The sequence below is a fragment of the Epinephelus fuscoguttatus genome, linkage group LG16 (genome assembly GCF_011397635.1).
Source record: "Epinephelus fuscoguttatus linkage group LG16, E.fuscoguttatus.final_Chr_v1".
Taxonomy (NCBI): Eukaryota; Metazoa; Chordata; class Actinopteri; order Perciformes; family Serranidae; genus Epinephelus; species Epinephelus fuscoguttatus.
In genome coordinates this window covers 674,414-687,102 of record NC_064767.1, presented here as the reverse complement: position 1 = coordinate 687,102, position 12,689 = coordinate 674,414, and the positions used below count along the sequence as shown (strand labels likewise).

The following is a 12,689-nucleotide window of genomic DNA, read 5'->3' as shown; positions in this document are numbered from 1 at the left end:
GAGGGAGGGACAGAGAGACAGAGGGAGGGACAGAGGGAGAGACAGAAGGAGAGACAGAGGGAGAGACAGAGGGAGAGACAGAGGGAGGGACAGAGGGAGGGACAGAGAGACAGAGGGAGGGACAGAGGGAGAGACAGAAGGAGAGACAGAGGGAGAGACAGAAGGAGAGACAGAGGGAGAGACAGAGGGAGGGACAGAGGGAGAGACAGAGGGAGGGACAGAGGGAGAGACAGAGGGAGAGACAGAGGGAGGGACAGAGAGACAGAGGGAGGGACAGAGGGAGAGACAGAGAGACAGAGGGAGGGACAGAGGGAGAGACAGAGGGAGAGACAGAGGGAGAGACAGAGGGAGAGACAGAGGGAGGGACAGAGGGAGAGACAGAGGGAGGGACAGAGGGAGGGACAGAGAGACAGAGGGAGGGACAGAGGGAGAGACAGAAGGAGAGACAGAGGGAGAGACAGAGGGAGAGACAGAAGGAGAGACAGAAGGAGAGACAGAGGGAGGGACAGAGGGAGGGACAGAGAGACAGAGGGAGGGACAGAGGGAGAGACAGAAGGAGAGACAGAGGGAGAGACAGAGGGAGGGACAGAGAGACAGAGAGAGGGACAGAGGGAGAGACAGAAGGAGGGACAGAGGGAGGGACAGAGAGACAGAGGGAGGGACAGAGGGAGGGACAGAGAGACAGAGGGAGGGACAGAGGGAGGGACAGAGAGACAGAGGGAGGGACAGAGGGAGAGACAGAAGGAGGGACAGAGGGAGGGACAGAGAGACAGAGGGAGAGACAGAGGGAGAGACAGAGGGAGAGACAGAGGGAGAGACAGAGGGAGGGACAGAGGGAGGGACAGAGGGACAACCTGAAAACATGATGCCTCCGGCCGCAGCTGTTGCCGGTGTGGAGGCATACAAACGTCGGTCTGCTGAAGGTCAACGTGCTGTTTTCAAAGTCTGTCGACGACTTTTAGAGATTTCATACACAAACAGGAAACAGACTTTAGAGACCAAACTGTGAGTCTCTGAGTCTGTCTCCTGTCAGGACAGAAAGGTCGCTGATTTGCCTCTGACTGTAGCTCAGCCAACCTGTCTCAGTTTATGAACCTTATTATTTACACTGTTTCTCAGGGTTTATGTTGTTTCCATCGTATTATTGATGTCACGTTGTCCTGTCGCCTCCTCCACCTCAACATCTGAGTCTCAGACTGTGAGGTGATAAAGTGGAGACACTGCAGAGGAACATTTATAACATACAGATGTCATCAAACGTCCCTGCTGAACACTGACTTACAGACAATTATTTTATATAAAAAACAAACAAACATGTAAATAAGACATTATTTAGATAAACATGTGCTTATTTGAGTAATTGTCTGCATCTCTTAATTTCAGTCCATAAATCAGTGAACACTGTCAACAACCAGAAAAATAAAATCTCATTTTCAGGTGGAGATTTACGACTCAGAGAAAAATCTGTTTTGAGAAAACAGCCTTTAAAGAACTGTTCTGTACACGTCAGTGTTCATGTGTTCATGATGATGTGATTAATGTCCACATATGACACTTTGTTCTTTAAATCTCATGCTGCTACTTTGAGTCTGAGCTCCACCTACGAGCTGAGCTCACAGCAGCAGCTGATCAGACTGATGTCAGCGAGCGAGCACGTCGCCAAAGATGCCAAAGAGGATGAAACTTAATCAAAGGAGTTAACTACAGGGCAAGTGACTGCAGACCTGTGTGTGATTTATCCTGGATTTATGTGAGGAGAGAAAAACTCTGCTAGCTGCTAGGCTCATTTATACACTGTAAAATGCCATTGACTTGTGCTAATAACATTAGCATGTTGTATTTGTTTGGGAAACATGTCCAGATACAGACACGTGTTTTGGAGGTGTAACTGCAGAGTGACATTGATGTTATGAGGGGATGTCCTCAGGTGGACATGTTGGGACCGTCGGGGGGACAGTAGTTTGACACATAGAGGACCTGTATGAACCAGAGAGAGACTGTAACATGTGATGATGCTGTCACATTAACCCGATCATGACAGTGACATCAGAGTGACATCACACCACGCTGACACTGATCGATCATAAAGTCAAATGGAAAATAACAGTTTAAACATGAGATTAATCAGGATTAAAAAATATTGTTTGAAGGTATAAACCTCATCAGCTGTGTGTGTGTGTGCGTGTGCGTGTGTGTGGTGACCTCTGACCTCTGGGAAGTTACAGCTGAAGCAGGAGGACCAGCAGCACTTGGAGCAGGTGCCCATACTGCCCATGTTCTCCTTACAGAGGATCTGATCACAGCCCTGAGGGTTGGTGCACCACGTCAGGTTAGAGCAGCACTCCACGTAACCACGGAGCAGGGCGTTCTCATACTGGGGGGGGGGGGTGAATCGATCAGTCTGATTATTCTGATAATCAATTTCTGTAGCTGTTTTAATCACATTGCTCTGTGAGGTTGTCACAGTAACCAACCAAGGAGGGCGGGGCGTTACCTTGGCGATGGTGTCCTTGTCAGTTAGGATGCTGAGGAAGAAGCGTGAGGTGGGCTGTGCCTGGCAGTCTGTGATTGGACAGTTACAGTTCATCACCAGGTTCTGTTCAATCCTCGCCGTCAGGTACTCCTGCCAGCACGACTGTGACACAGAGATCAATAATCAATAACCAGCACGACTGTCACACAGAGATCAATAATCAATAACCAGCACGACTGTCACACAGAGATCAATAATCAATAATCAGTATCAGTATTGATGAGGGGGCAGGGCCTGACCCTGCAGCAGTAGTGCTGGCAGCTCAGTGAGGCAACGGGCTCTGTGGGTGGGGGGCGGGGACTCAGGCAGACGGGGCAGGTGGAGGCGGGGCTCGGCGGCGGCTGCGGGTTTCTGGACTTGATCCCGGCGGCCATGATGAGGGCGTCCGGGTCGTCGGTGTAACGCTGCACCAGCAGGTCCACATTCCACTTACAGTGGACCAGGAGGTGCTCAGCTCGGTCCAGGTCCAGACTGAGTGTCCCTGAGACCTGAGGGGACACAGACAGACAAGAAAAACTTGGATAATGTGTCTCTTTGTGGTCATGTTGTGTCTCTTTGTGGTCGTTCTGTGTCTCTTTGTGGTCATGTTGTGTCTCTTTGTGGTCATGTTGTGTCTCTTTGTGGTCGTTCTGTGTCTGTGGTCGTTCTGTGTCTCTTTGTGGTCATGTTGTATCTCTTTGTGGTCATGTTGTATCTCTTTGTGGTCATGTTGTGTCTCTTTGTGGTCATGTTGTATCTCTTTGTGGTCATGTTGTATCTCTTTGTGGTCGTTCTGTGTCTCTTTGTGGTCATGTTGTATCTCTTTGTGGTCATGTTGTATCTCTTTGTGGTCATTCTGTGTCTCTTTGTGGTCATGTTGTGTCTCTTTGTGGTCATGTTGTGTCTCTTTGTAGTTGTTTTCTGTTAGCGCCAAGCTGCTAACTCTCTAAGGACAAAGACCACTGCTGCAACACAGCACAGACTCACTGCATCAGGAACCAAACTTCTGTCAGCTTCACTCATCCGCGATGGAAAAACACCAACTAACAAGCAGCACAGATAAACCAGCTCTTCCCTCTGTTCATGGACTGGTAACGTAAAAACTGGGCGCAGCATCAGAACAACAGTTCAGGCTAAACAGGACTGTTACACCTTTGTTAATGTTCGTGTTTGATTTCATGTCACAGAGTTATTGTGATGTGTTTTGTCGTCAGGTCATTGGTAGTTAGCTTTGTCAAAGCTAATGTTAGTTAGCTAATGCTTCACACAGCAACTTAACATCCTTTTACTACGCTGGCACCTCCATACATCGTAGATAACACACGTCCCTATGTAGTGTGGCTTTAAACGTAACTACACCCAGAGTGAGAACTCAAACTTCCTGACTGACGTCACATGGACGAAAGTTTATGACACCGCCTTTTGGTTCTGTGTAAAAATACAAAGGCGGCAAAAAGACGTGAAGTCGTAGAGGCTCTATAGCGCCATCTCTGTCTCTGCACTACTTCTCCCCCAGATGCTCGTTTCAAATTAAACTTTATTGACACAACAGTCTCACCTGTTGGACCGTCCTCTGCATCAGCTGACGAACTTCTTCCTGCGTCATCGTCCGACCCATCGAGAACAGGACCGCGTCCAGAACGCCGTCCTCGAACCGCCTCGGTGCCGACATCAGACTGCAAAAAACACAGATGATAGAGTGATGATCTGAGACAGCAGCATGGACATTTTAATTTAATTCATGACTGGTTTAATTTCTGGAAATAACTCCTGTTAGCATAAAATTAAACTTCACTGACCTCCGGCTGCTCCACGTTAATAATTTAATGTTTTGTTTTCACTTAAACAAAATGAACATTTTCCTCTTTTTCTAATGAAACAAACCTGACAAGAAGACGAGCCGTCTGACGAGAGGTGAAATAATCCGTCAGATTTACACATCATGTTTGTTCAACTCAATAAAGTTTGATTTTCACTCGTTTCCTTGGTTATTTTCCCCAAAATATTCATAATAATGAAAATAAAACTCAGTCTTCCTGCTTCATAAAGAGCTCATCAGTTTGTTTGTTTCCTTTGGCTGAGATCCCTCGCTGGCTTCCCACCCTCTAACATGCTAACTGTGTTTTCAGACTCTTCATATGTGAATATATTTTCTCTGTCTGGTAATGTCTTTGTTGACTGAGTTACAAATTATTTCAATGACTGTGTTTGTTATTCAGTTCAATCAGCTTGTATTTCATTAATTTGTACACACTAACAGACGACTGTCGTTAACTTTGGGTTTCAAAAAAGGGGACCGGAGGGTGTGCTCCTGTTATCGAGGATGTGGATCCCGTCCTGGTGGTGGACCAGTGGAGCAGCTCTTTACCCTCGCAGGGCTGCTGGAGGGGTCGTGGGAGTTTGTCCATCAAGTCTACATGTGCTTTGCGGACTTGGAGAAGGCTTATGGCTACGTTCCTCAGGGAGTCTTTTGGGGGGTACTGTGAGAATTGGAGGTACTGGGGTCATTGACACGAGCCATCCACTCCCTGTATGACCAAAGTGACAGCTGTGTCCGAATACTCAGGGAAAAGTCAAACACGTTCTCAGTGGGTGTTGGCCTCCGCCAAGGTTGTCCCTTGTCACCAATCCTGTTTGTGATCTTCATGGACAGGATCTCGAGGTGCAGCCGGCGGAGGGAGGGGTCCAGTTTGGTGACCTCAGAATTGCGTCTCTGCTTGTTGCAGATGATGTGGTTCTGTTGGCTTCATCACACCGTGACCTCCAGCATGACCTGGGGCAGTTTGAGTGTGACGCAGTCAGGATGAGAGTCAGCTCCTCCCAGTCTGAGGTCATGGTTCTCTGCTGGAGAACGGTGGATTGTTTCCCTCTGGGTTGGGAGAGTTACTGCCCCAAGAGAAGGAGTTCAAGTATCTCAGAGTCTTGTTCACAGTGAGGGTAGAATGAAGCGTGAGATGGATCGTGGTTTGGTGCGGCATCTGCAGTGATGCGGGCGCTGCGCCAACTGTCGTGGTTCAGAGGGAGCTGAGCCAGGAGGCAAGCGTTAGATTTCCTGGTCCATCTGCGTCCCAACCCTCACCTATGGTCATGAGCTCTGGGTAGTGACTGAAAGAATGAGGTCACAGATACAAGCGTCTGAAATGAGTTTCCTCTGTAGGGTGTCTGGGCTCAGCCTTAGAGATAGGGGGAGGAGTCAGACATCTGGAGGGAGCTCGGAGTAGAGCCGCTGCTCCTTCATGTTGAGGTGGTTCAACATCTGATCAGGATCCTCCTGGTCCAGCTGGTAGGAGGCCCCGGGGCAGACCCAGAACACACTGGAGGCCCTCAGGGTCCTCCAGGAGGAGCTGCAGAGTGTTGCTGAGGAGAGGGATGTCTGGAGGACTTCACTCAGCCTGCTGCCCCTGAGACCCGCCTCAGACAAGAGGATGAAAATGGATGAATTTATTTGAGTTTAAATTTTGATACTTTATGAATGTCTAATATACTGATAATCCTAATTATTACAAAATAAGTCCAAATGCAATGAGCAGAGTTTTAATATCTTTATTTTCTGTTTGTAAAAAATTAAACATTTGACATTCTGTGTTTTGGAGGAGTTACAGAGCAGTGGCTGTTTTCATGAGAGAGAACAGAGGACACTTCCTGTTACAGTTCAGTCTGTTTCTTACAGTAAATTAAACAACGTTAAATACATTAAGACAGTTCCCGAAATTCTGCCAGCTGCAGCTTAGCACAGTGAAATCTGTACGTTTACAACAAGTCAAGAATTATTCTCTTTTTTAGTCAGCAGAGCAGCATGAAGCGTTTCTGTGTCGACTACAGAACACGAGCATCCTGGATTTGTGAATCCAACAGCTCAGACCAAAGATTCACAACGAGATGAAACTGTTTTAGGACGTGTCAGAGAAAAGTATCAACAGTCTGAACTGGACTGGTGGATGGTCCACCAACCACCGACTTTCACCCAGGAGGCCGCAGTTCATCTCCTGTTAGATTGTAAAGCCAAACCCTGTTCTTTTTTCCTAAACCCAACCATGTTGACTAAACATAACCACGTGTGTGTGTGTTGGCTAAACGTAACCACGTGTGTGTCGGCTAAATGTAACCACGTGTGTGTTGGCTAAACGTAACCACGTGTGTGTCGGCTAAATGTAACCACGTGTGTGTCGGCTAAATGTAACCACGTGTGTGTGTTGGCTAAACGTAACCACGTGTGTGTGTGTTGGCTAAACGTAACCACGTGTGTGTCGGCTAAATGTCACCACGTGTGTCGGCTAAACATAAACACGTGTGTGTGTGTGTTGGCTAAACGTAACCACGTGTGTGTCGGCTAAATGTCACCACGTGTGTCGGCTAAACGTAACCACGTGTGTGGGTTGGCTAAACGTAACCACGTGTGTGTGTTGGCTAAACGTAACCACGTGTGTGTGTTGGCTAAACGTAACCACGTGTGTGTCGGCTAAATGTAACCACGTGTGTGTTGGCTAAACGTAACCACGTGAGTGTGTGTGTGTGTGTGTGTGTGTTGGCTAAACGTAACCACGTGTGTGTGTTGGCTAAACGTAACCATGTGTGTGTGTGTGTTGGCTAAACGTAACCATGTGTGTGTGTTGGCTAAACGTAACCACGTGTGTGTGTGTTGGCTAAACGTAACCATGTGTGTGTGTTGGCTAAACGTAACCATGTGTGTGTGTTGGCTAAACGTAATCACGTGTGTGTCGGCTAAATGTAACCACGTGTGTGTTGGCTAAACGTAACCACGTGTGTGTGTGTGTGTGTGTGTGTGTGTGTGTGTGTGTGTGTGTGTGTTGGCTAAACGTAACCACGTGTGTGTGTTGGCTAAACGTAACCACGTGTGTGTGTGTTGGCTAAACGTAACCACGTGTGTGTGTGTTGGCTAAACATAACCACGTGTGTGTGTGTTGGCTAAACGTAACCACGTGTGTGTCGGCTAAATGTAACCACGTGTGTGTTGGCTAAACGTAACCGTGTGTGTGTGTGTGTGTGTGTGTGTGTGTGTTGGCTAAACGTAACCACGTGTGTGTCGGCTAAATGTAACCACGTGTGTGTTGGCTAAACGTAACCGTGTGTGTGTGTGTGTGTGTGTGTGTGTGTGTGTTGGCTAAACGTAACCACGTGTGTGTTGGCTAAACGTAACCACGTGTGTGTGTTGGCTAAACGTAACCACGTGTGTGTGTTGGCTAAACGTAACCACGTGTGTGGGTTGGCTAAACGTAACCGTGTGTGTGTGTGTGTTGGCTAAACGTAACCGTGTGTGTGTGTGTGTGTGTGTGTGTGTGTGTGTGTGTTGGCTAAACGTAACCACGTGTGTGTTGGCTAAATGTAACCCCAGTTTCCTATTTCAGCTCCTCTGGTCATGAATGTTTTTCAAATGTCATATGTGGACGATAACAGGAGGAGAAACAGCGGAACAGTCCTTTAAGAACACTGAGAACAGGAGGGTGATGATGATGAAGATGATGAAGACAGCTGCAGAAACTAAAGCAGGTTAAACAACATGAACAGACTGTGTGTGAGGTCAGAGGTCACACCTGATGTCGGCCCTGCAGTCCGCCGCATCCTTCCTGACCTCGGTCCGGCTGAAGGAGAACTGGGCCTGTCCTTTCTGCGGAGTGGACGGGTCCTCCGGCAGGAACTCCACGATGTGCGGGTTGTCCTCGTTGCGTCGGACGCAGCCTTTGCTGATGACGTGCATGATGCAGGAGAGCACGTCGCTGGTGCTGCAGCTGAACCGCCCGGCGCCTGGAGAGCGTGACGATTCCTGTTTCTGACACGAGTCCAGAACCTAGAGGAGACGAGAGCAGACAGAGACGTGATTGGACAGTGTCCCTCTTTACTGTCCTGAGTGGACTTATGGACGTTAGAGACGATGAGAGGTCATGCTGTATGACATCATCGCAGTGAAGAGGAAGGGGAGGAAGATGTGTCTCAGTGTGTCTCTGTGTCTTAAAGGGACAACGTCTCTGTGGCGTCCTCTGACCTTGAAGACGAGGTTGTCGATGTGCATCTCTTTCTCCTGCTTCATGATGTGGACGATCAGACAGTAGATGTAGTTCCTCTTCCTCTCCAGCGTGCCCGCCGCGTCCTCGTCCACGTTCAGGTACGTCTGTCTGGGCAGCAGCTGGAGGGACATGGGGACGCCGTCCTGACTGCAGGACACCACCTGCTGGTTCAGCTGTAACACACCTGGGAGCAGACAGAGGGGAGAGTCAGAGAGGAGGAGGAGGTGGAGGAGGATGTAGGTTAGCGGCGTGCTGGCCATGTGACTGACCCTGGCTGGGCTCCTCCGGCCGGCTGCAAGTCAGCGGTCCGTCCTCGCTGATGAGCGGCAGCAGAGCGTGTAGCATGAAGGCGGCTGACAGGCCCGTCGCCTGCAGCAGAGCGTCCACTGGAACCTCCTGCAGAGAGACACCAAGGTCAGTGAAGGCAGCACGCCATCAGTCTGTGTCATGTATGGTGTCATACGTACGGACCTGCTGCGTGTTGAAGTGCAGCAGGATGAACATCTGCAGCGTCGACACGTGAAGCGTCCAACAGCCGAGCTGCAGCTCAGCGTGACCGAGCCACGTCCACTGCAGCCGCCGCGGTTTCGAGTGACTCAGACCGTACATGGACTGACCTGAGGGACACAGGGACAGACAGGAGGACGTTAGACACACAGACAGGAGGACGTTAGACACACAGACAGGAGGACGTTAGAGACACAGACAGGAGGACGTTAGACACACAGACAGGAGGACGTTAGAGACACAGACAGGAGGACGTTAGACACACAGACAGGAGGACGTTAGAGACACAGACAGGAGGACGTTAGACACACAGACAGGAGGACGTTAGACACACAGACAGGAGGACGTTAGACACACAGACAGGAGGACGTTAGACACACAGACAGGTGGACGTTAGACACACAGACAGGAGGACGTTAGACACACAGACAGGAGGACGTTAGACACACAGACAGGAGGACGTTAGACACACAGACAGGAGGACGTTAGAGACACAGACAGGAGGACGTTAGAGACACAGACAGGAGGACGTTAGACACACAGACAGGAGGACGTTAGACACACAGACAGGAGGACGTTAGAGACACAGACAGGAGGACGTTAGACACACAGACAGGTGGACGTTAGACACACAGACAGGAGGACGTTAGACACACAGACAGGAGGACGTTAGAGACACAGACAGGAGGACGTTAGACACACAGACAGGTGGACGTTAGACACACAGACAGGAGGACGTTAGAGACACAGACAGGTGGACGTTAGACACACAGACAGGAGGACGTTAGACACAGACAGGTGGACGTTAGACACACAGACAGGAGGACGTTAGAGACACAGACAGGTGGACGTTAGACACACAGACAGGAGGACGTTAGAGACACAGACAGGAGGACGTTAGAGACAGACAGGAGGACGTTAGAGACACAGACAGGAGGACGTTAGACACACAGACAGGTGGACGTTAGAGACACAGACAGGAGGACGTTAGAGACACAGACAGGAGGACGTTAGACACACAGACAGGAGGACGTTAGACACACAGACAGGAGGACGTTAGACACACAGACAGGTGGACGTTAGAGACACAGACAGGAGGACGTTAGAGACACAGACAGGAGGACGTTAGAGACACAGAAACCACTCTGCAGTTTATCAGTGTTTTAAAATAACTCATCAGCACAGTACTGACTGTGGGTGTAGGACTGGGTGAACTGGTACTGACTGTGGGTGTAGGACTGGGTGAACTGGTACTGACTGTGGGTGTAGGACTGGGTGAACTGGTACTGACTGTGGGTGTAGGACTGGGTGAACTGGTACTGACTGTGGGTGTAGGACTGGGTGAACTGGTACTGACTGTGGGTGTAGAACTGGGTGAACTGGTACTGACTGTGGGTGTAGGACTGGGTGAACTGGTACTGACTGTGGGTGTAGGACTGGGTGAACTGGTACTGACTGTGGGTGTAGGACTGGGTGAACTGGTACTGACTGTGGGTGTAGGACTGGGTGAACTGGTACTGACTGTGGGTGTAGGACTGGGTGAACTGGTACTGACTGTGGGTGTAGGACTGGGTGAACTGGTACTGACTGTGGGTGTAGGACTGGGTGAACTGGTACTGACTGTGGGTGTAGGACTGGGTGAACTGGTACTGACTGTGGGTGTAGGACTGGGTGAACTGGTACTGACTGTGGGTGTAGAACTGGGTGAACTGGTACTGACTGTGGGTGTAGAACTGGGTGAACTGGTACTGACTGTGGGTGTAGGACTGGGTGAACTGGTACTGACTGTGGGTGTAGGACTGGGTGAACTGGTACTGACTGTGGGTGTAGGACTGGGTGAACTGGTACTGACTGTGGGTGTAGAACTGGGTGAACTGGTTCAGGTAGGAGCAGAGTTCAGATGGAAAATGTTTTGTGGGTTCGTCCAGGAAGCAGAGTGAGGACACGGGCCAGCAGCGTGGAGACAGAACCAGAACCTGAACCTCCGCCTCCTCCTCTGACTCCGCCCACTCCTCCTCCATCATCTACGGCAACAACAACAGGACAAACGGATCAAACTCAGACCTGTGAACCAGACTTTCAGCAGGATTTAAATTCAAACTGATTTTATTCTCAGATGAACTCGACGAGGTGTCGTGGGTTTTTCAGACCTGGTCGTGCTCTTGCAGGCATCGGTCCAGCTGCTGCAGGCGGTACAGGTGGAACTCCTGCTGCAGCTCGGCGGACTCACTCAGGTTCTTCAACATCTGCTGAGGGAAGCGACTCGGGAAGCAGCTGCCGATCTGATCGATGACAGCGCTCTCCAACCACACGTTACCCTGAGCCAGCAGCCGGTCGCCCAGGTAGTACCTGCAGAGACAGAGAGGCAGTGGTGAGCTGGGTCCACGCCGTCTGTCATCAGTCTGCTGTGTCGGCGTCGTGGCGTTCAGACCTGTAAAAGTGTTCGAAGGTGTTGGCAAGCTCCAGGCCTGATAGGAAGAGCATCGGCTCCAGAAACTGCTGCAGCCGCTCCAGAGTCTCCACACTGCTGGACGCCGCTCCGCTCGTCTGGATCATCTGGTCGATGTACTGAGCGAAGCGCTCGCTCACCTGCACGACACACATCACGGCGTACAGGTCAGAGTATTTTCATTTCTGATTTATTTTCTCAGTGAATCGTTTCGTCTTTAAATGACTTTGACGCTGACGACTAAAAAAGTTTTCATGCTGTAAAAATGTTACCAAACGATGTACCGATGTGTTTCAGCAAATAATGAAGTATTAAAGGGTCTCAGGGAAATATCTGTGGTGTCACATGCTCAGTGTAAATGGTCACATGACCAGAGCTGTTTACTTCCTGGTTGCACCATGAGACGAGCTCGGCCTCGTCAAAGCTTCAAACAGAAGTCAGTAAAGTTTGTAACATGAAGACAGAGGTCTCTGGGACACGTCGTCTCTCAGGTGTCTGCTGATGAATCAGCTTTGTTCAGTGACGTCACAGAGTTAGTGAACATGCTGAAGATGAATCTAAATGTACTTCTACACACACATAGTTCTTATTCTGCCAAACCTTCTGCTCCTCTGTTTCAGTTTCACTCTGAGTGAAGTTTTCATATGTGTGATCTTGGTGAGACGAGACGTACAACCTCACAGTCGTCCCTCAAAATCAAACAGATGCTTTCCTCAGTGACGGGTCAGATAGAGACTCTGAGGGAAAGACGGCCCGTTGATTTCATGTGCTGAACTTATACAAACACATCATGACAGGAACAACTTTATCAGAGATGACGACCTCCCCCTCCAACCTGTTCTCATTCTGTCTTCAAATACCGCTGCTTTCTCAAGGATTTCTGTTGCCAAAAGACACCTTTCGTAGCAGAATGATTCACGGACAGGCACAGAGTTTTAACTGCTTAAATAACTGAGCTGAGATATTTGTTTGATGACTGCATGGAGATTATATTCATTTGGTCAATAAATGGTACAACACATTATTCCCCCCCATAAAACACTAAGGGTCATCAGTGACAGACGATTTGGAGAGTTGTATGTATGTTTAGGGTTAAACAGGTTAAACATCCAAAAACTAAACATATTCAGTTTATGATCACATGAGACAAATTAAAGGTGTAAATCTTCACATCTGAGAGGAGGGAAGCAGGACGTCT

The 12,689-nt window shown here is 49.3% G+C and overlaps 1 protein-coding gene and 1 long non-coding RNA gene across 6 annotated transcripts in view; one reads left to right on the top strand and one right to left on the bottom strand.

The window, feature by feature from the left end:
• LOC125904079 (cullin-9) overlaps positions 1 to 12,689 on the bottom strand; it is a 65,886-nt gene that overhangs the window by 9,278 nt on the left and 43,919 nt on the right. For all 3 annotated transcript variants that reach the window (XM_049601337.1, XM_049601338.1, XM_049601339.1), the window contains 11 exons: positions 11,474 to 11,631; positions 11,193 to 11,391; positions 10,895 to 11,066; positions 9,007 to 9,152; positions 8,805 to 8,931; positions 8,514 to 8,719; positions 8,065 to 8,318; positions 4,071 to 4,188; positions 2,773 to 3,021; positions 2,495 to 2,635; positions 2,210 to 2,374 (listed from right to left, as the gene is read on the bottom strand). In XM_049601337.1, coding sequence (XP_049457294.1) covers positions 2,210 to 2,374; positions 2,495 to 2,635; positions 2,773 to 3,021; positions 4,071 to 4,188; positions 8,065 to 8,318; positions 8,514 to 8,719; positions 8,805 to 8,931; positions 9,007 to 9,152; positions 10,895 to 11,066; positions 11,193 to 11,391; positions 11,474 to 11,631 — 1,935 coding nt within the window. The remainder of the gene's footprint in view (positions 1 to 2,209; positions 2,375 to 2,494; positions 2,636 to 2,772; positions 3,022 to 4,070; positions 4,189 to 8,064; positions 8,319 to 8,513; positions 8,720 to 8,804; positions 8,932 to 9,006; positions 9,153 to 10,894; positions 11,067 to 11,192; positions 11,392 to 11,473; positions 11,632 to 12,689) is intronic.
• LOC125904081 (uncharacterized) lies at positions 9,160 to 10,386 on the top strand. Of its 3 annotated transcripts, none has more exons than XR_007451390.1 (3): positions 9,160 to 9,796; positions 9,864 to 9,886; positions 10,069 to 10,386. It is a non-coding gene; the product is annotated as an uncharacterized LOC125904081 (long non-coding RNA). The 3 variants fall into 3 exon arrangements; XR_007451392.1 differs by having other exon boundaries at positions 10,000 to 10,386; XR_007451391.1 differs by having other exon boundaries at positions 9,841 to 9,886; positions 10,000 to 10,386.